The 23526-nt window shown below is 40.5% G+C and overlaps 1 protein-coding gene across 7 annotated transcripts in view; it reads right to left on the bottom strand.

Moving 5' to 3' along the window:
- The window catches only part of LOC133405109 (rho GTPase-activating protein 42), a 78651-nt gene that overhangs the window by 40145 nt on the left and 14980 nt on the right, over positions 1 to 23526 (bottom strand). For all 7 annotated transcript variants that reach the window (XM_061681765.1, XM_061681766.1, XM_061681767.1 and 4 more), the window contains exons 2-3: positions 20117 to 20212; positions 15883 to 15944 (exon numbers count right to left, since the gene is read on the bottom strand). In XM_061681765.1, the coding sequence (XP_061537749.1) occupies positions 15883 to 15944; positions 20117 to 20212 (158 nt within the window). The remainder of the gene's footprint in view (positions 1 to 15882; positions 15945 to 20116; positions 20213 to 23526) is intronic.

The raw sequence follows: 23526 nt of genomic DNA, 5'->3' as shown, positions 1-23526 counted from the left end.
TCATTTCATTAAATTGCCTCTCCTAATAGTTAAATTAACATTGTATAGCATCATATCATTTGATTAATGCTCCCCATTCGGCATCCATTGCAGCCTGGTCATCCTTGAAGGGGGGCCCCCCTCCCCCATGTGTGATCCCTTCCCAAGGTTTCTATTTTTTTCCCCCAAAATGTTTTTTTCCTTGCCCAGATGGAGCTTTAGACCAGAGGATGTCATTGATATTTGTGAACTGTGGGCTTGTGAAGCCCTTTGAGATTCATTTTTTAATCAAGGGTTATATAAATAAACTTGACTACTGAGAGCTTTATAAAAAAGCGATTTGTCTTTGATGTACAGTAGCTTGAATTGCTTGCCTCCAATTACAATTCCCAATAAAGTACAAAGTGCTGAAGAGAAGATATTTTTGACATTCAAGCTGCTTAATTTGCTTTTTGGTGATTAACATTTGAGCCAACACAGTAAGGTATTTTTCCCCTCAGAACAGCACTCATTAAAATGTGTCTTTAAATGTGCCCACTGCAAGACTTTAGTGACAAATTGGTGGTTGCGACAGTCTTTCTTTCTTCACACTTGCTGGAATATCGGCCTGGCTCTCATTAGTGTAGCATGTGATATATGCACTCAATTGGCGATAAGGTCAGCGCTTTCGTCACTTGTTTTCCTCGCCAGTGGTGACAGTTCCATTTTTGTATCGCCCGTGCACATGTATATAAAATAATCAAATTAAACACAGGAAATGGGGGTGGGAGAACAAGATGGGGGTCTTAAATCATGGAATCACGACATAACCACGAGAACACTTGTGCGACACTCCATCTGAAAGCATCGGAGGACGTTTGGCGGTCGTCAAACGGCGCCGGGCTATAATCCCCACACCGAGTTGCGGTGTTATCTATGTGCACCAGCAGTGATCTGACCGTGTTGTAAAGTAATTTCCTACTCTTTATCTACACCGTGCCCGCTCGTCTAATTGAGCCTGTGGTGTGTGTCATTGCGCTTTCCAATACAGACATCTAATAGCGCTCACTTGTCCAATTCCACTTGAACAGACAGGACAGTAAAATACACAGGTTGATAAGCAGCAGCGATTAACATCTAAAAAGTAAATGTGAATGAAAGAATATGTACTTGTCCTTAGCTTATATTCAATTATATATGCAATGAAGAACATTTGGATTTTTAACATCGTAAATTGAAATGGATGTTTTGGTTTTCATGTAATGCAAGATGGAATTCGAACTTAGAACCTCAACTGCTCGGCAGACACGATAACCACATGCGCCACTACTGCCTTCCCATGAACTAATACCACGTACTAGTTTTTAAAGCATGTCATATTGTTACTCTCCAATGACCTGCATGTATCGCCACATTTTCAGATTTAGAAAAAAATGAAACAAAAAAAAGTGTAATTTGTCATTTTTTCATTTCAAAATTTAAATTCAATTTGCCAGCTTCACAATTCACTTCACAGTTTTCCTGTTGGTTACAGCTCCAACTGTTTTCCTGCTGGTTACAGCTCCAACTGTTGTGTCTTCACTGGCAAAACCCAAATCCGAAACAGAGAGTGCACAATAAAAAGTGAGCAATCAATGTAGTAGGACACAACTTAAAAATGCAGTGAACCCCCCCTTCCATTCCCAAATTCACCGTTTGGTGTTTTTCATGCGGAACGTATCCTCAGCTATTTGTTGAAAAACTCAAAGACTGTAGTCACAGTTTTTGTGCTCTTTCTTTTTAAGATGCACTCAAAGCCATAGCAGATCGGTCTCAAGGAAGTATCTTGAGTAGGTTGTAAGATGGTGATTGATTGATGATTGAGAGGCTACCATCATTGGGGAGGAGTTAAGTCTAGCCAGTGTTGTTAGTGGAAGTTACGAAGAGCCTTTGCCGAATGTGTGATCTCATCATCTGTAACGTATTTACTTGCTGAAAGATAAGCTTGAAATGACATTAAAATGCTGAGATCAAAATATTTGGGTATATTTGCATTTTCAATTATTAATATAGGCAGGATAGAGACTGAACCCTGCTGCAAATAGTGGGGGAGGTGGGGTTACTGGACCCGTTTTTATTGGACACTTTGGACACTGAACCACTGTAATAAAGCAAATTTAATTATTCTTAAAATGTTGCTCATCAAGCCGAGAGCACAAAATAGATCCCAATTGAATCCAGTTGTCTTTGCAGTAAATGGATTGAGATATTTACACCTGAACGGGAGACAAACTTATTTAAGACTCCGCCAATAAGTGAGTGGCATTGTGCCAGATGCCTTAGCAGCCGCCTCTCTCCACAGGATTAAATCCGCAATGCTCGAAAGGACACGGCGGCGCTGAAAAATTTCATTACTGAGCAGGGGCGGCGGAATCCCAACGTGCTCAACTTCACCCGCTGACAAAGTGTTGTTTTCTAACACCACAACAGGCGCAATGAACACTACAAAGTGTACAAAGGGAGCCTGTGGTAACTGTCACGGACTGTATAGTCTTTAAGTGCTGTGCTGACAGCTTTGGAAACATTGTGTGCAAAAAGACACATTTTTTTCCCCTGTTTAGTTTGCCTCTCTTCCAACACAAAGAGCGACAACAACAATGTTACAAATCTTTATTGTTCTTGAAATAAGACATTTTGTATAGTTTCCAACACAATCCTGTTTCACCCTCACAATGAAAATGAACTTGATCCACCAATATGTGATCATCTGCATGGACGCCTGTGCCAGACACAGAATTTAGTAGGGATTTGTACAAAAACAATCAAAAAGAAATGAACTTGACTGATATATATATATATATTTTAACTCTCCAAGGATCTTTCCAAATTGTGATGTCGCATTACAGGTAATTGACTTCACAACTTCTTCAAAGATCAGTCAAAATGCTCTAAAATGGCTGGCAGTAAATAATTTGCACATTAATTGGGTAGTAATTGTAATTCTGTGGCTTGGTGTCAAAATGCTTCCCCAACGAGTGAAAATACACTTCGACTTCGGCTGCTCGAGAACAAGTAGCTGATTGCTGAGTGGCGACGCCCTAGCTCCACCCCCATTTGCGTGAGACAGGACCGCCTCCTCAAAACGGCCTAATTTCAGCAAGGCAATTATGTGGGCAATCTTGATCCTTGAGGTATTCTGACTAAATATCACAGACGTTAAAACACATGGCAATTTAATTTTAAAAATGCACCGTCCTTCTACGTGATCAAAATTAAATTGTCTTCTGTGTACAAAAATGAATCCCAAGATAACCTGCTTTTGACAAGCGAGTGTATAAGCTAAGTGGTTACATTAAAGTGTTCTTAGTATGTTCCATGAGATCATTATAAGCAATATCATATCACATTTTTACACTAGACAACTATAATTCTGTTGCACGCTGTATAAAGTATGCATTCTAAATCCATTATTTGTCGTGTTGGCCTGGGCATATTTATCACGCATTATCAGTAACGAGGAGCAAGCTCTCAGTCTGATATCGATTTCTTTACGGTTGGGGTGGTTGCGGCAAGCAGGCAGTCTGCTTAGCAAACGAAGTCTTGAGAAGTCAAGAGGTGACAAAACAACAGCATCGTGCAGAGACAAACAAAGTCAGCAATCTAATGTTTAAGCTGAATATTGATTTAAGGGCATTTCCCGCTTCGATTTCATGGGGAAACACCCTCAAGTGTTGTTTCATGTTTTGGCGAAGAAAGGAAGGATGTAAGAAGACATGGATAAAAAGCAGGTCTGAGGGGATCAAGGTGGGAGGCAAGGAAAGAAGAAAAGAGGACAGAAAGTAGGTTTCAAAAGAAGGAAGGATGAAAGAATAGTAGGTATAAGCGAAGGAAGAAAGGACATAAGGAAGTCAGTTAGGCCATTTATTTAAGGGTACTCTAGGTTGAGTTTGAAACGATATCTAAGTGTTTCGGGACCATGGTTTGTGGTATATTAGCAGTTTAAACTATTAATATAGGCAATTATAAAGATTGCTAGTTGTCAAACACTCTCAGTTCAGCATTTATTAACCTCGACGCCAAGATGTCAACATGTTGAGCTGCATGTTAATGTAGTTGGCGGCTGAGCTACCCGATAGCAAAACTGTTTCCCCGTCTCTTCATCTTGAGCCATATTCCCGCTAATGATCGCCGGTAGCATGAAATATAGGTAACACTCGCACCTATAATCACAACGACAGACGGGGCGCCCTCAAGAAATTAGCCTCCCTCGCAAAACTAGTCCTGAGCATGCACGCCGACCCAATGAATGCATAATAAACATTCCACCCTCGTCATTACGATCGAATAAAATCTCCCATTTGGTGCCGAGGGTGTGAAATGAGCTTTATTTAAAAAACATTTATAAAAAAAAAAAAAAAAAAAAAAAAAGAGCGTGTAGATTGGTTTCGGCGGGGAGGCGTGCTCGTTGCAAACGGCAGAGGGGGGTGGAACAATCTCACTGCACAGCCTAATATTTATCGTCTGGTGCACAAATGGCACCTGCAACAAGACTCCAAAGTTGGTCAGGAGCTATTCCATCACAAACTTGCAGGGAAGGGGTAGAAAAAGCTTCTCCTCCCTCCACAGGTTCTGTACTGTGTTGAGGTCTGGAGACTGACTCGGCCACACCATGACCTTAATATGATTCTTCTCGAGTCGCTCCTCTAGTCGCTTTTGGGTCATTGCCACCCCCCCCCCCAAACAAAAAGGCTGACCATTGCTTATAATAACTCATTTACAGCCAGCAGTTTTCAAAGCAAGTTCCCCTATTGTGTTCTGTGACAATTTACCAAAAGAAAAAGTAGACCACAAACAAAAAACTTTGTTTCTAGCTTTTCCCATTCGCAAGAAATACGCAATACAAAATGTGTTGGTTTCACGAAACCATTTTCTGACCAAAAAGCTGAGAAAACAAACTACAGAACAAACAAACAAACAAAAAACTGATAAAGGTCTTTCATGGCAAAATCATTATTGATTCACAGATATAGTAGAACTAAGAAATGCACCATGAGCGACGCTGGTTCGAGTTGAACTTCAGTGGCTTTTTTACATTCTTCACTCACTCCATGAACTGCGTCCTCTTTTCTCATGACCGCGAGATATAATTCTTATGAACTACCGTTGACACAGACTCAATTTATCATACACATAAATCTGTTCGTGGATTAGGTGCCTAAACTTGTCCGGCTTCCAACGTGTTGGCATTTCTCTCATAATCGAAGGCAGTGAATGAGTTAAAATTCTCAAGCAAACAAATGACAGAAGTCTCATTATTGCTTGACAATTGCTATTTCCACGGGTTGCGAAGACAGATACACACACACTTTTGATGCTTTTTTTTCCCGCAATATCAAATGATCTCCAAGTCATTTATATATATATTTTCTTTTTAAGTGTTGATGTGACGCTGAAGCATTTTTGGGATAATCGTTTTTGGTATATTCACGGTTTGAACAGTTAATAGAGGCATTTTGGGGGCTGTCAAGTATGTTTTTTTCGCTATTCACAGCAAGGCTTGTTCCCTCTCCTACACAAATAGCGGGGTAAACAATTTTTGCTACAGGCTTGTTTAATGCCAGTGAAAAAAGGAAGAAGAGGACGAGCTGTACATTGTTTGTAACAACAACTGGATTTGATGCAGTTTAATTTGACGCAATTATTTTTTACCGTCTTGTATTTACCTAGGCAGACGAGCAACTATCGAAGTCGGAAAAGGTCAAGCTGTGCTATTTCTCTTTATATGTGAAGCACCACCTCGCTGGTATGAATACTTCATGAGTGAGTCGAGAAGATGGGTCACCCCAAAAAAACAACAACAAAAAAACCACGTACAGTCGACGTGACACGTTTGCCTCACGTTTCATTGGCGAGCAAGCCGTAAAAACAAGCGTACGAAGGACCTGATATGAAGGGGCTTTGTAGTTCCCTGGGGGATTTTCCCCATACGGCGCTATTCTTTGATTGTGATGCCGCTTGAATGGCGAGTTTGAGGGCTGATGCAGAGAACTTCCCTGCAGCTGTTTGATGTACCCAACTGAGGCAATGGATTCCTCGGTGTGTGCAAGCTACACTGACATGAATGGCTGCGCACTCCAGGGTTGTCGTTGGAAATGTACAGCGACGGGCCGCAGAACTATGAAAAAAAAAAAAAAAGAAGAAGAAGAAGCTATTGCAGCCCACAGTGCAGAACATGAACAGGATCCCTCATTGTTTTTGCCAGGTACGATGTGGTAAATTCAGCCGGGCTTCAATCAACATGGTCTGTTTATTGCTGACGGAGAATGGTTCATTGTGGGTGTGCCAAAGCAAGTTGTTTCCTATGGCTTTAATGTTACAATATTAACACTATTACAAACGGTAGCGCAGTCTGTAAGACAGCACTTCCCAAACATTTGACCTAGTGCACCCCCTGAAGGCACTCATTAAACACTGCTGAGGAATCTCCACTGCAAGAAATTGGCTTGGGGACTGGAAAGTGGCAAGATGGAGATGTAAAATTCCCTAGACGGAAAACCCAGAGGACCCACTTACAGACCAAACCTGGAAAATTGGAGCTGGTTGCTGGAGAGATGCCAGTGGGTTTGCCAAGCACTGTCCACAAACTGTTACAGTTGGAAATAACTTTGAAATACAAGTTCATATGTGGATGAGTTTAACTGAACCACATTTTTAGTGGAAAGCTTTCCGACTGTACCACACACTTCCTTCGACCACGTTGGGACGTGTAGAAGCCAGGATTTGAGCTTGGTTATTGTTTTTGTTTTTTTTGGCGGTCCCTGCATCAGGGAACGGAAGGCTCTACGTGAATTTCAAATTGATTCAACTTATACCCCCACATTTTTAGATTTGAGGTAAGATTAGTCCTTGGAATCCAGCCTCAATACTCTGTAGCTACGACCCAAAATGTACCCTCTCTTTGACTACCCATTACTCATACGTATATTTTTGGTTTTGGTTTTAGGCGCAAAGAACCCTTAATAATGACAAACGTACGAGGAACTTTGAAGGAATACAACTTGTCATACAGTGCTACTGGAAGTACAAAAACATCACAGAACCGCAACAAATCCGAACAGATGGATTTAGCAAAGACTCCTCCCACCAAATGGATTTTTAAAATTGTTTTATTTTAATTGGGATATTTTAAAGATGGGGTTGATGCAGCAAAACCAGCGAAAGTTGATGAGTTGGAAAAAAAGAAATTGTTCCGCAGAGCTGTAGAATCCTTTGGTCCGCGTTATTAGCTGTTTTTGGAAAATGGTAAAAATCAGTTTGAACATTTTTGAACACGCAGGAAGGAGTAGACACGACTCAAGGGAGAATACTAATGCTTTTCTTTTATGCTACTAAAAGGGAGAATGCTAATGTTTTTATTTTATGTTATTAAATGATCTTCAATTTTCTGTCTCCAAGGAGCATGGAGCAGACATTAGTTCAGTCAGTGACTGAAGCAAACGTTTATAATTTTGTATTATGTTTTTATATTTATTAATGACAGTACAGAGCTTTTTTTTCCCCACCCCTTTTTATTTTTTTTTAGGGGGGGGGGGGGGGGGGGCTGGAACGATTTAGTCGCATTTCATTTTATTTCAATGGGGAAAATTTATTTGATATACAGTATGACTAAATTGAATGACGGACTTAGTCGTGAAACGTCAATACACCTTTAAATCATAACGAAACATATGAGTAATGGCCAGTCAAAGGAGAGATCATTCATCTTTTGGACATACTGTATTCATGTAACCTATATCACGCATTAGTGTTGGAATTTTGTGGTTAGGTTTGAATATGTGGACGGCTGATATTCTCATCTCGGCTCAAATTTGCTAAGGCTCATTGTCACGCAAGTTTTTATCGTCTGCTCCAAATAGTTTTCCGACGTTCATCAAACACACTCGGGCCGAAGTCTGCCGAGAACAACGGCTGTCTTTATTTGGCACTGTTGTTTCAGGGTCATCGGAAACATTCCTGCGTTCACGGCCGGCACACAAGGTGCCCAGAGAGCACACACCAAAAAAAAAGAAAAAGAAAAAAGAAATGTCTAACTCCGCCACAGGCGCACAAAGATACAAGGTTGGGACAGCTTTGTCTTTGTCTAAGGCAGAAAAATGGTTCTGGGCAATTTTAAAATGTGTTTAAAAGCCTTTGAAGGAAATGTAAACCTAAAGAAAAGTGTCAATGTGGGAAATAAATAAGAGGCTGCAAAGCCAAACAGCACTTGAGGGATTGGGAGGCTTTTGTTGTTCATTTTAAAAAGCAGCAGGATAAGACGTGAATTACTATATGAATGAAAACCTGGCACTTATTACTGAGAGTACAATACGTTTGTACACTATAAGCTCCAATAAATATAATAATAAAATAATTTAAAAAAAAGAACAGCAGCAGATAATTTCTAATGCTCGCAGCCTTATTGACTTTCCAAGGTTTATAGAAGAAACAAAAAAAGTGTCAACTGTTTCCCCCCTTGAGCGGTCTTCAACGACTGTGTTAGACATTTTTTTTATTGTATTTTATTTTTTGTGTGAGTGTCAAACAAAAAACAACTTTTATTAACTATAGCGTTATCACATTACAGCAAGGCAAACGCCAGGATCATATACAGCAGATGTAAGACCAGTCCTCCTATGTACTATAAATATTAGCACTTGATTTAGGCAGGATAAGCACTATGTATCTTTTGTGTTTCCTAATCTTCTCCTTTTAAGCCCCTTGTTGCCAATTTACACAACCAGATAAAATAACAACGTCGCACAATTACAAGTTAGGTGTTGTATCTGGCTTGACACAATTAGCTAGCTTTACTGTGTCTGCATTAGCCACATTTACACTATCTGTGTAGGCTAAGCTTATATTAACACTTAATTGGCTTTGCAACAACAATCAACTTGACATAAACACCATTTGTATTATTTTGCTTTATACAATATGCTATGTGATAGGTGGCTTTACGCCGTTAACGACCAGTAAACTACAGTACATTCACAGTGTTTGTATAGGCCACGTTTACAGTATTAGCTAGCCTAAATTACACCAAAATGGTTTGCACTATTTTATCTAGCTTCACGACATATTCTTTAGTTTCACCGCATTGAACTGGCTTCACGGTGGTTACAGTGCTAGCTTTACCATATACAGTACACTAGCTACCGTCCCTAAGTAAAGTAGCGTAACAGCCATCTTAACTAACTTCACACAATTGGTACTACCTGGCTCTACACTTGACTAACTAGGGCCCGAGCAGCGACCGCTACAAGGGTCGCATTTTCATTGTAAGAATTATTTTTTTTTATTTGAAGCTTTACACCACGGAGTGGCTTTTACAGTGGCAGTGATTTCCACTCGGCAAAAAGACTTTTCCTCTTTGTTTTTGTCACTGAGAGGTTTAGCAGCAGGGGGGAATTATTTTGAAGTATTTAAAGTGTTTGAGAAACAATTTGTCTTGAAAAGTCTTGGTCGGTGTGCCAATCATGACATAATTTCAGGCTTGGTTTCCCAGCAAGGCGGCAGACAATAAACGGCGTCATGCCTGACGCAGCCTGTGCAAATTGGACTTGTGGAACAAGTCAATCCCGAACACTAGGGGAAAAAGAGAACACAGAGGAGAAAAAAAAAAGTTTCTTCCCCATCTGCTGTCAGACGTTAGGCTTTCAGCGAGGAGCCTTATCGGTGAAGTCTCTCTTGCTATTTTTAGCCATTTATTGAGTCCAGATGTGAAAGGGGAGTAAAAGGGGGATGGACCAACCTGAATTAGATTTTTGATGGCCCTCTGAAAAAAAAAAGGAAAAAAAAGACAGAAAGAAAGAAAAGGAGACAAAAAAAGATTCTTACACATACACTTTTATCTCCAAATGTCTCGCTGGCTCCAACACCATGTTGCATTATTAAAATGAAAAGGAAACAAAGAGGGGAAACATCTTGCAGAAACTTTCATTCCATAGTAATTATATAGCTTTAATCAGTAGGGATGTAATAGTACCTCGCCCTTCCACCCCCCAAAAAATAAAGTTATTTTCTTGCGTGTAAACAGGAAAATATTCAATGATGTTAACAAAATTTATACTGCTAGCAGTAAATTCTCTAATACAGAAAATATTTTCAAAGAAACAAAAAAGTGTATACAATACAATAAAAATAAAAATAAATTGACCATGACAAAAGCTTGCAATTGATCCACAGTCCTTCGCCATTGCAAGGCTTCAAACAGGAAGGGGCCACTGAGCTTAGTGGGTCACAGACTGTCATCAGCAGGCTGCAAAAGAGAAAGAGAGACTGGAAGAGTCACAGAAAGGCATACAAGTGGACACCCTTGGAAATTTTCATGGATCTAAAACGTGAAATTTGCCATTCAGCTCCTTGTTAGAGAACATCAAGTTGCGCAAAAAGTACTTTACATTCAAAAGTTGGACAAAACAAAAATCAACTGTAACGTACATTTGAGGTTTATCCTGAAATTTCACACGAAAGCCCAATATGCCCAACGTTTGAAAGTAGTGTACTGTATGACGGCTGGCCAGTTAAATTGTGAATAAAAGTTTGCTTGGCCTGAGTTCCTTTGTTGTTTGTTTTAAGTTTTCCAAGCAACCAAAAGTGTGAATTACATTTCACCGAGGAAGCAGCTTATTGGCAGCCAATGTAATGGTATATTCCATAAAAGCACATTTGTCTTGTTTGGATTTACAACTCGTTCATAAAGAGTTTTTGACCTCTCGCCTAATGGATGTTTAAATCACTCGGGGCGGAATAGGATCCGTTAATAGTGTGCATTTTCAATGCCAGCTTCATATTTATGTGGCCCAGACACACACTAACCCCAAAAAATAAATAAATAAAAACTAAAAAAGCATCTTAAATTATTTGCAACGGCTCGATTCGCGCCAAGGTGGCAGGGTAATGGGCAGTAAAGCAGAGAGGTGGGTTTTGGGAGCCAACCATTCGTCTATTTTCTATTTTGCTTAGCCTGTTCAGCGAGCCGGAGCCTATCCCAGCTGACTTCGCCTTCACATCACTGCATTAAATACTACGAGAAGAGTGTTTTTTTTCGGTTTTCGACACAGACGCACAATATACAGTATATACTATACATTTTTCATCAAGAAGGCGTGGAAGAGGGTCTCGGCCAACTTGCCAGTGAAATTCAGCTTTGTGAACCATTGTAATGGCTCATAAATCCCTGTAGATGATGGCATCACTTTGAATTTAAGATCTTCACAGTTTTTGAGTAGAAAATGAAGATTAGGGAGTGAATCTCTGCTTGTCATGTCAATTATGAGGGAAAGAAATGCCAACGCACTGAAAGTCAGACAAGTTTAGGCATCAGAGTATGTATACGAGTATGTATGTATAAAAGAGTATGCGTCGCGATAGGTAGTAGAAAATGTACGTCGTGACCGTGAGAAAAGATGACGCACGTCATGGAGTGAAAGACGAACGGCATATAAAAAAAAAAGCAACCGATGTTCAACTTTAGCCATGCGGTATGTCAGCGTCGCACACAGCGTCTTTCTCAGCTGTTTCTCAGTTTTTTGTTTTTTTTAATAGTTTGAGGCGTCACAAAAGCAAAAAAATATCAGTAGCAATCACTTATCTGCTTGACTGCCACTTACTACATACAGTAATGGGAAAAAACTAGAAACAAACTTTTTTTTTTCCTGGCAAAAGAAGAGAGTTTACTCTTTCAATTTGTAGGTTTGGTGCTTACATTGTCACAGAACAAAATAATCTGTGGGCCTTAAAAGATCAGTCAAAATTCTCTAAAACAATATGGGGAACTCTGCTTTGAAAACAGAAGGCAGTGAATGAGTTAATTGGCATAGGGATTTTGAAGAAGGGTCCTTAGAAAAATATATCCTCCGTAAGGACTCCCTGGACCCAAAAACCTCAAAAACCTCTGCTTTATACTACCTCTTTTGACTTTAGAAGTCTCTTTGCAGATGCAACTGGAAAGTCGAGAGCAAAGAACAAAATTACTGCATATTGAGAACAAGGTCTGCTGAGGTGAAGAGCAGACGTCAGGAGATACGAGGGTGTGTGTGTGTGTGCACGCGCAATTGTAGTTTCCGTCTTATCAAATTCAACACAGCGACTTATTAAATTTCTCTCCCATCTCTTCCTCCACTGTTCTGTTTCTGTTATCCACCACAGTCCACGTTTGTCATCACCATACAAAATGGAATGCCGGGAAAACACCTGCATGAATATGTATTCTATTCAGCGGTCTCTTTGGAACTTTGTGTCCTCGCCTCATTATGCGAGCCGAGATGGCCGATGTAACTGCCATGTAAGTTTCCGCCTGTGCAGCCCTGATGAACCTCGACAGCGACGAAGCACTCACAGGGACGCTACCGTCCTCGCCATATGCTGAGGCGGAAAGCGTCCAAAACAAAATCAACAAGCAGAGAGCACAAACCTCCACCAAAGCTTAAGCTGTCACCTGTGAAAAATCAATGTTGCAATGGCTGCAGTTGAGGATTAGCTAAAAGGATGCAACTGTCATGTGACTTTCGTCTAGATGCATAGGAAGAAAATGGGTGCTAGCGTGGGCAGCACCTCTGCCTCAAAGTCAAGACATCCGGGTTTGAATCTCCAAGTGGAGTCTGTATGTTTTCCAGATGCTTTGCGCAATATTGAAATGTAATAACAATACAACTTTAGGGACAATCGCATATTTCAAAGTTAAGTCGAGGCTGAGGTGGCTCGGGATGCCCCCTGGACGCCTCCCTGGTGAGGTGTTTCTGGGCACGTCCCACCGGGAGGATGCCCCGGGGATGACCCAGGACATGCTGGAGAGACTACGTCTCTTGGCTGGCCTGGGAACGCCTCGAGGTACCCCCAGAAGAGCTGGACGAAGTGGCTGGGGAGGGGGAAGTCTGGGCTTTCCTGCCAAAGTTGTTTCCCCCCCGCGACCCGACCTCGGATTAGCAGAGGAAAATGGATGGATGGACGGATGGATGCGCAACAAACTCTGATCCCAATAGACTTTATCATCATTTCAAACTCTTCATAGAACATTCCCCGTAAAAATAAATGGTTTACAGATAATTTGATTTATTTTTCATAGCCACTCAGCAGAGAAAAAATATGCACACAGGGCGAAAGATCTCCCGTAACCTTCTGCTACCAACCCGGGCTAATCTTAACTCCTCATAGACATAGAAAGATTTTACAACAATAGAGATTTATTACTTCAACAATTACTACTTTTCTATTAGCCAGTGATTGAGTTAGGATAGGTTGCATGGGAAATAACACAAATAGGGGAATTCATGAATAGCAAACCTCTGAAAAGTCCAACGAAACATTGGTGCGACGTGACGATGCGTATGGTGCAAAATAAATAAATAAAATAAAAACAAATTTAAAAAATTGACAAAAAGAACAGAATAAAGCAAAACAGGGAGTGAATTTACACTTGGGGTTATGCATGATACATGGACGCGAGACAGCATCTTTCGCCAGCATACAGGTGAACCATATTGTCAAAGGGAAACTCTCTCATAAACATTTAGCTGCACTTTGACCATCAGAAAAAAAAGAGAGAAGGGGGAAAAAAAAATAAAAAAATAAAATAAAAAAATCACAGACAGACCTCAAAAAAATTATACCGCAGCTCTTTATAGCCTGAGCTTGTTTTATTTTATTAGTCTATATACTACATGGTAAAACACAGAGTGAATGTACAGTATGTCCACATGAATAGCGAAGTCAAAGCCAAGTACTTGCAGTTAGGTGGTAGATGGTAAAGAAAAAAAAAAAAAAAAAAGCTTTACTGGGGGGAAAACGTAAAAATAAACGTTTTTGTTATTGGAGGAAGACATGACTTTGGCCTAACGTCTGCAGACATCCCAACTCGTCGTGGGCTTGTCGCTCGACCTTTAGATACAGACCTCGATGCTGTTTTTCCCCCGCAAGTACAAAGACGAGATGGCAAATGTACTCACACTCTGTAGTTAAGTAGAAGTACAGGTATTGAGTAAAAAATATAAAAAAATAAAAAATTGATTCAACTCCTTTAGATAAAGGGGAAAAATACACTCAAATGTACTGAAGTAAAAGGTAAAACAACATTTTTTACTGATAATTATACACAATACCGGCCCGTTTTGATAAATTGGCACAACAAAAAACCTTCTGCACACAAAATCATTGCCCTCTTTTATTAACTTGGGCTTTAATGCTATTCAAACGACCTCTTCCAGAGCTTTGCTAACACTGTGAGCTGACAAAAAAAAAAAAAAAAAAAAAAAAAAAAAAAAAAAAAAAAAAAAGCTAAATTAGTGAAAAACTGGGGAAAAAAATTAAATAAATCAACTTACCTGTGTGTCCCTGTTTTTCCACCTTTTCAGTCGCCAAATTCCCAGTAAATCAATAAAAATGTCAATTGTGATTGACTTTGTCATATCTACATCTGTTGAGGTTGAAAAAAGTAACAAGCCTATTATGACAAAAGTAAGGAGGGCAAAGTACAGATATCCGTTTTCAAGTGCTGTGTGTAAAAAGTCGTCTTTGTTACTTACCACCACTGGTAATACATTACATACATCTTATTTCTCCTTGCTCAAATTGAAGACGCTATAAACAAAAATGGTAGATTGTTGTTGTGCCATTATTTTAGTATCACACCATTCCCACAAAGTATTGCACTATTATTATTATTTTTTTAATGAGATGAGACGCTTGAATAGTAATGATTCATCTTGATCAAGGACGGTTGTTATTGTTTTCCCAGTTGGTGGCTGATAAACACACAGCTGATGCAACAAAGGATTCTTAACGATTCTAAAATGTTTTGAAGTTCATATTGAGCCGCTCAGTTGCACTACAATCCCCCTAAACAATCAACAAACAAACAAAAGAACAAAAGCAGAAGGTTGGAATGGACAACAGGGGATTCTTGAGGCTCAGAGGTAAACATCATTCATAGTGAAAGAAGTCTAGTGACAATTCAAGCATCCAGATGAAAACAAACACACGCAAGGGACTGATGTTGAGGGTTAGCGGTTGCTAATTTTGACGAGCTGGGGAACCTCACTCAACTTTCCACCAGTCGGTTAAAGGGGAACATATGTGAAATTAACTTTGTAATCGTTTATATGCAAATAGTTGGGTCTCTGAAGTGCCTGCCTACCCATCAAGTGTGAAATTTAACAACCAAGTAAACCTTGTGTTAGCTGCCTATTTAATGAAAATGTATCTCTGATGTTACAATTCGGCTAATTTACAGAATACTGCCCCCACCCATGACTTGACAGCTAGGCTGGAAGAAGTTCCACCACTTTGAAGCCCAACTGGACTACACGGTCTGAAATAACAAAAGTTAAGAAGAGCTGCTTTGAGTTAGTAAAGTTGTCGGTGAGGTGGGGGTGGTTGGGTATTTGTGCTTGCCGATGTGTCCGCTACATGTGCCACATCCACACTCTGCACACGAACCGACAAGTGAATGAACTGCTGCCTACATGAGTGAAAATGCTTTCATTTTTTTCAGGGGGACTCACTACTGTTGGCGCACCACATGACCCATGACTGAGACTAAGCTTTTGACACTGGGCTACATGTTTGTCTCCAGATTTATGACGCATTTCACTCCACAATGCCTTGACAGTCTTGAGATTTCCTTATACCCTGCACAAATTCAAGATACCCAGTGCCAGGTGTAACAAAGCAGCCCCAGAACACAACAGAGCCTCCTTCATGTTTCAAGCTTTCTGTTACTGGGCAGCATTGATTGTACGTTGCAGAGATTCACAACACCCTGTGCCCGGATGGAGTAAAGCAGAAAACCTTCCCTAGGTACATTGTTGTTGTTGTTTTTATTTATTTTTTATTCCAGCTATTTCGTGATATTTTACTATTACCATATTTTCTAGTCAATCATTAAAAGTTTCCAAACTGCATTCTTACCAAGCGTCGTCTCTCCTCTTCCACGGTGTTGAGCAGCTTGGAGAACTCCTTGAAGGACTGGGCTGAAATGGAATGAAGAAAAAACTTTTTACACAGACGTCATTGCGAGTTTATAGATGCAGCGCCATTAGTTAAACAAGGGGCGTCACCGCTGTGCGCAGTGCGTCGTGATGAAGTCGTTAAGTGTCAGATGCTCCCGGCTCGCCGCAAGCATCGTAGTGCGGCCCTAAAATCTTTATGGAACTGCAGCCTCCGAGCTTTCGCCGCAGCATATTTTAGAATGGTAATAAAGTCATGCAGCTGTCCGAAGACGAGTACTAAAATAAACAAAAAAATGCAACACTTGAAATTGAGCGAAGACCATTGATTACATCCCTATATTTTCTTTCTCCTGCTGGACTCTGTAACAATACGCTACTGCCAATAGGAAGCTGATGCTGTTAAGATACGCGGGCAGCACCTGGGGCTTAAATTACAAGCTACAGGGTCGGATGAGGCAACCTTGGTGGTCAGCTCTTGTGTCGGGCACACCCTGCTTGCCAACTTGCCGCTGACACCGTTACCAGCCGGGCATCAGGAGCCATGCATCATCGTGGACACGTTGGCCCATTTACGCGGCAAAGCAAAGTGGAGGGAGCAATGATTTTCGCTTATCCGGCCTCCCATTAAATCCACCGGCTCCTTTAGCAAGCACACAAAAGCTCTCAGGAAGCCACTGATGGCACTCCAAAGACAGCCAATTGGGGTCAAGGGTGGTTACGACTTGGAGATCACTCAGTGGCAAATGAACAAAAGACAAGTGCAGAAAACCTTGAAAAAGGCACGTTTTGCACCAAGTGATTGCATGCTTAAAGGAAACATGATGTCATGTTTCCGCAATTTAAAAAAATTCCTAGATGTCTTGATACAATATCTATGACATTCTTATTCATCTATTTGAGTGGAACCAATTTTCTGGTATTCGCGGAAAAGCTCACCTATTCCTGTTTTTTGTGTGTGCTTGTTCTAATGCCAAACGAAAGCGCTCATTAATAGGAAAGTAGCAATTGGTGTCAAGGAAGTGCTCTATGTTGCAATGATGCATCTCAACTGTTGTAAGATCTTTGGATGTCGGGGAAGAGTTAAGTTTAGCCTGGGTTGCTAACGGAAGTTATGGCGAGTCTTCTTTGCATGTTTTGGATATCAAATCAGAATTTATTTTCAATGCTAGTGTTGCAAGATGAGTTTGAAGTATTATTTAAGTGTTTGCAAACATAGTTGGTGGTATAATTATTGTTTAAACTTAATATAAGCAATTATTTAAAAAATGAGGTTGAATTACTCAAATGTTTTTCACTATTTACATCAGAGACTGAGCTCTGATGCAAACTCATCCTCCTCTATTTGTGTATCACTGTATAATAGCTGATTTTCTTCCAATATATTGATAATCACCTAATAGCTGTGTCGTGATATCGTTATCACAGGCAAAACATCATATCCCAAGTTACGGCACAATACCCACTCCTATTAGAGACCCATCGGATTTACCACAGCATGAAAGGACACATTGTAGACACTTTTCCTGCGAGACGAAATGTATCTCAGGTTAGTGGGGTTGACAGATTTTCAAACGTCGCCTCGCTGGCGCAGGCTCTGGGATTTGCTTTCCAGGAGAAGGGCAAGCAACTTTTCAAAATTTTAGAAAGCGTTCTATCATCGCATCAATCCTTTGGTGGCATCGATTGGCTGCAGAATGTGAATGTCATGGAGCCAAATCGATGCAAGGTCAGGTAACCTTTGTGGCGGCGCGCACAGGGTTCCAGCGCGATGCGATGGAAGTCGGGAGCATCAAAGAGAGGCGTGCCGATGACGGCTGACATTCACACGAGGGTCCGCCCGTGTCGGTCGAGGGAGTTGCATGGTCGGGCTCATCCTCACTGATTACTAGATTGATTTCCAAAGGGTGTTTCAAAAAGGCGTTAAGATTTTTTTTTTTTTTCACCTGTGATGGTGAGGAGAAACCCTGCGTTATTGTATGTTCCCAGTGTTATATGGGCTACAGCATTGTGTACGTCTGCACCTACGGTGAGAATGTAATTTGTCAGAACGTGAGGTTCACTGACGGACACCAACACAGTAGGAAACCCGTTGTTATAGTGACTACAGCAGTGCATTGAGAAACACTTTTGATTCATTCGGTGACTACGCTAGTAACCTCAACTCATCGATTGATTCAATTGAAATGAATGGAAATGTCACTTATCCGTTCCAGTCCCTCAAAAAACAACCAACAAAAACGTTTGCAATCTGATTTATAATAAGGAAAATAGCACTCTTCAATAGCGTACTTTCAAATAATTAAACACTTTGGGTAAAATGGTATATTATTTGCAGTTCCATCTGGTGTGTGAGACTGGCCACTTGGCAGCAATATAAAACAGTCATGCAGACAAATGAATTTTTCATCGATGGTAAAGAATATATGCCTGTGAATATTGTTATATTGTCTGTCTGCATGTGTTGCTGCATTGTTTGCGTTCAACTATCCATTCCTTAAAGCATTATAACACCACCACATAGATGCTATTCGTTAGCCCGTCTCATTGTGCTGTGTAATTGTGCCCAATGCCAGAATAATTTTTCCTATGCCAAGCTTCCATGCATCTATTTCGGACGTGACAGGTGGCCACCATCTTTGTGGAATTTTCGAAAAACCATGGCATGGGCATTTCAAACGACTCGAAAATCCTCCATAACAAATAAATTCACCAAAAAAACCATCGATTACTAAAGTACATAACCTATTCTACCGCCCACACTGCCCTTCTCACAAATCTTCTATTTGTGCTACTTAAGTTTAAGTTTTTAGGTTAAGTGACCCCGTTTGAAAGGTGTCACGATATTTTTGAAGCATCGATTTGGAGAACCCCTCGGAATTTCGGCCCGTACGAGCTTATTGATGGATATTTTTTAACTGAAACATGTCAGACAATCAGAGAAGGTGTTCTCAGAGTCAAAGGTGAAACATAAGGCTCGAGGAGATACTGTATGTTGAGAAATAATGAAGTTGTACTGTTTTTGCTCTAATTCGAAAATTGTTTTTTCTTAAACCAGACTTTCTTTTAGGTCATATCACACAAAAACGTTCCCCAAAAAGGCTATCCGATTTTCTAAATTCTTGTTGCATTGTACTCACGTTGAAGTGGCCATTCCGACCAGACTCAGCAATTTGTTTGGGGTGGGGGTCCTGCCACATTGGTACATGAAGCTCCAAAGTAAAAAAAAAACCCACAAATTTTCTTGAATTACACAGCAGTCCATGAGTGCACATAACTTAATGCGTGTCCAGCTCAGCCAACCATTGTTCCATCGAGGAAAGAAACCTCATTCCTGATTGACAACCCAAAGAAAGGGAACACATTGTCATTGTGAAGATTTTCTACATCTCTTTCCACGTAGGCGAGCATAATTGGCCTCATACCCCCCCCCCCCCCAAAAAAAAAAAAACACCTATCGTGCAGCCTTCGCGGCGACTATTGACTTTGCATTCAGTCGAACGGCTTCATGTCGAGGAGGTCGTTGGCCGCTCTACCCTCGCAGATGGTCAGTAATTCGGCAGCCTCCTCGCCGCAAAGAGACAAGGCCTCAAACTGAGGATAACGAGCATTGCAATGAAGACAGGAAAAAAAAGGGGATGAAAATCCAGACTGGCAGATTTCCGCACAGATGCTTTCATATTCCTGCTGGAGGCTCAATAGTTCAGCCCTTTCATTAATCTCTGACACTGGTCACACAATTAGTCCCCCAGATCTCCTACCGAGAAAGCCTCATAAGCCAATCAATGGCATCAATTATATGCGGCAAACACTTAGACCATGTCTGAGGGGTACAGACTGAGGCGATAGAGTTCAGTTTGCCAAGGAACAATTTGCATAAGAGATGTCAATAATAATCGATTAATTCATGGTTTAGAATCTTGTGGATTTTGTTACAATTATTGTTGATTTATCACATTCCTTAGGCACAACCAGCAGCTAGTGGAAGAGTCTCAAATAATATGCAGTCTCAAGAAGGCAACATGATTTCAGCTATCGGAGTCCAGCTACATTCACACAAACCTTGTTTTTCTAAATATAACATTGTCATGGAAACAGTACAAAACATTCTGAATGAGATTCTCCCAACCCTTTTTTTTGTCAATTAATTGATCTTCAAATTCCGGAGAAGTCAGAAAAAGCCAGGCTGGACTCACCAATGTTCACCTCATCATCCGTCTCGGCGTCACCTAGGCACTCAAACTGGAATTCCTGCAGCGACTGAGAGAACTTCTGGACAGCGGCAGAAAGATCTGGACAGCAAGAAAGCAGGAAAGCTTCAACATCAGGAAACTGAATACCAACTTGGTCTACTTAGACCTGGTAGACACAAGGATTTTTTTTGTTTTGTTTATCTGTTACAGAGCCCACACACGAAGTGGCCTCATTTATCAAGCATTGTTTCCCCAAGTGCTTCTGAAATGACAGGAGGTGGGAAAAAAGACTAAAAAATAAAAACAACCCAGTTTTATACAAACCCCTCCCCCCCAAAAATCAGACATTGTGTAGGACATGTTTGTTTTTATTTACGGCCGCTCCCTTGTTTGTCAGTCATGTCTTTGGAGTTGTCGTCTTTCCTCGCACACGTGAGGATTTTTGTTTGGAAATATTGAACACATTTAATATTTAAGATTGTTGGCCCCGACCTGTCTTGGATCCTATTATCGGGACAAATTCACTCTTAACACACCTCAGACCACAGGATCACCTTATAGGATAATCTTATAAAATAGTTGTCCTTGGCTGGAAAGGGGCAAAATCGGGACAAAAACAGCCTTATTATCTCGGTGTGTGTACCGGGCCTTAATTGCTTGCCAACTGAGCCACAACAGTGTTTACTTTTCATTGATCTTTGACCATAAACATTTCATTGTCCATTGATTTAAACCACATCAGTCTGGAAATACGAAGCTCTCATGAGTTATGCCTTGTATGGAGACTAAGTTCAAAAAATCAAATATAAACCATAATAAGCTACTGATCTATTGTTCATTCTACTTGCCGTTACGGATGAAACAATACACTGATAAACAGCAATGTAATTTTAGATAGGGTTAGTCATACCGTTTCTGATTTTCATTTGAGTTTCGTGGCTACTGTATTTATTAGCATCTCTGAGAGTCGTAGTTGTCTTTTGTTATCTGCATACTGACTGACTGCAGATGGAAAATTTAAGATAATTACCCCGTCAGCAGAGAATGCAGGACAGAATTTCCCCCCACCAATATTTACACCGATTCAAGTTTCTATAAATGCTCTAAGTTAAATGCATCACTGTCCTTTTAGTCATCCATCCATTTTCTATTGCACTCGTCCTCATTAGGGTTGCATGTGAGCTGGAGCTGATCTCAACTGACCATTCGCAGTCAATTTCAGGAATCTGGAGGGCTCAATTAACCTTACATGTTTTAGAATGCGGGAGGAAGGCAAGAGTACACAGAGAAAACCGGCCACACAAGCACTGGGAGAACATGCAAACTTGGGAAGGTCAGAGCAGAGATCAGCGAACCTGAAAACCGTGAGGCATGTCAAACATGCTAACCACTAGTCCACTAGATCACCATTCCGCCCGTTTTATTCATTTAGTGAAATGTCTGGGGTTGTGTACATACAGTTCCTGATTTCATGTGTTTTTTTTTTTTTTTCAAAATAAAATACTTTTGGTTAGTTTATATGCTATTTCTTTTAACATTTCCTGGGAAGAGTGATAAATGTAATCATTTTGTTCACTCTCATCCTGATGTAAAATATTCATACCATTTCATCTCTGCTTGTTATGAAGTTTCTTGCATGACATTTGACACCTTCCAAAGTGTAGCGCTTACCCCCTTAGACATCTTTTATTCAAAGCCTTCATTAGTGTGTGACAGCGCAGAAAATCGTGTGGTTTCAGACTGCGTGAAAATTATCTTCCGCACGCTGCAACATCTTTGCTAATTAAACAGGAAAACGTTGTCATATGTGACAGGAGTTTACACTTCCCATAAGGTTAAAAAAAGTTGGTCCTAAATGAAACTGACATATTAATGGTGTGCATACTGTATGCAGTGCATATAATGAGATCCAGTGCAGGGTTTATGAGGGAGTTTGGTTTCAACCGTGGCAACGTAACCTGAATTTGTCCTTAAGTCTGAATGTGCCGTTGTCTATCGCTAACCTCTGCTAACGCAGTACATGAGTCAGATTTACAGTAAATATGTGTGTGTTAAAAATACATACAGGCCACGAATTTTAAATTATCAAATGAAAAACCGTAAGTCAGTAAGTACGACGGTAAATGAGCATGCAGACGTATTCTTATGATGGTGCACAAACGAGTTAATTGCACACCGTTCGTAGCCTTGAAATACTGAGTGTCGGTACCATCGTAAACCAAGGACACCCTGTACCTGAGTGGAGCGAGAATCGAGACTTGTGGAACTCCACTTTGTTTTTTATTGTAACACAAGCCAACCTTGACATTCATGTAGCGCAGGGGACACCAACCGCTTTGTAACTGAGAGCTACTTCTTGAGTAATGATGAATGCAGGGAATACCAGTTTGATACACACTTCTGAAATATATTTGCTCAAATTACCTTTAAATATATGTTAATATTAATCAATGGTATTCTATCTATTATCAATCTATCCATCTATCTATCTATTTGAAGACAGTTCTCATATTAATTTTTCAACAATGATTTAACAAGGTAGGAAACAAAAAACTCTATATGCAAGACTTCTTTGCTAAAAATCTTAGCAAGTGTTTAATTTTCCAAATAATCTCTCAGAAACAAAGGCCCCTGTGCACAAAATAATACCTTTGAGAGCTGGATGAAATAGACTCATACAGTGCCTAAATGTGATTCAACATGATTACATGATGTAGTTCTTCACTACACAGCCAGACCTCAGATTGAAAGCCTCTTTTGAGACATCTGCATTATAGTGAACGATGACCGCTTGTAAATGCTTGCAGAGGCTGCCCCGAGTGCCTCTGAGAGCAACATTTGCAGAAGATGTATTACGCCTCCGACGCGCTCCCACTTTGTCTGTGCGGCTGCAGATTTTGGGATCAATACCTCGCCAGCGGTCTAAACACGCTTGCAGGGCCATCAATAATGGAAGATCTCTGAGCTCTGACATTCAGACAGGCGTAAACCTCAGAAACAAACACAGGGTCATGTGCTATACGCTGTTTCTGAAAATCCGCCAAAAACAGAACATCTTTGGAAAGAACAACACCTTGCAAACACCTTTTAAAAACATTTGGGGGGATGGCATCGGTACAAATGGTGTAAATCTGCTTTGAGGACCACTTTTAAGGGATTATTTCTTATATAAATAAACAGTACCGTAATCCCCACATATGCGGTTCACTAGTCACAGATTCGGCTATTTGTGTTTTCCTCTGGAACCCATGCCCAGTTATTGACCTTTTTTTGTGCTCTTTCCGAAGCGCTGGCCCCTATTCTTGTTTACCAGTACATGTATTTTATTTTTTTATACAGTATAGAGACGTACTGAGTTCCCTAAGAAGCTGGAAGTCTATCTGCTTCGCATCGAGCCACACGTCAACTCTGCA

The sequence above is a fragment of the Phycodurus eques genome, chromosome 7 (genome assembly GCF_024500275.1).
Source record: "Phycodurus eques isolate BA_2022a chromosome 7, UOR_Pequ_1.1, whole genome shotgun sequence".
Taxonomy (NCBI): domain Eukaryota; kingdom Metazoa; phylum Chordata; class Actinopteri; order Syngnathiformes; family Syngnathidae; genus Phycodurus; species Phycodurus eques.
This window is presented reverse-complemented; position numbering and strand designations above follow the sequence as displayed.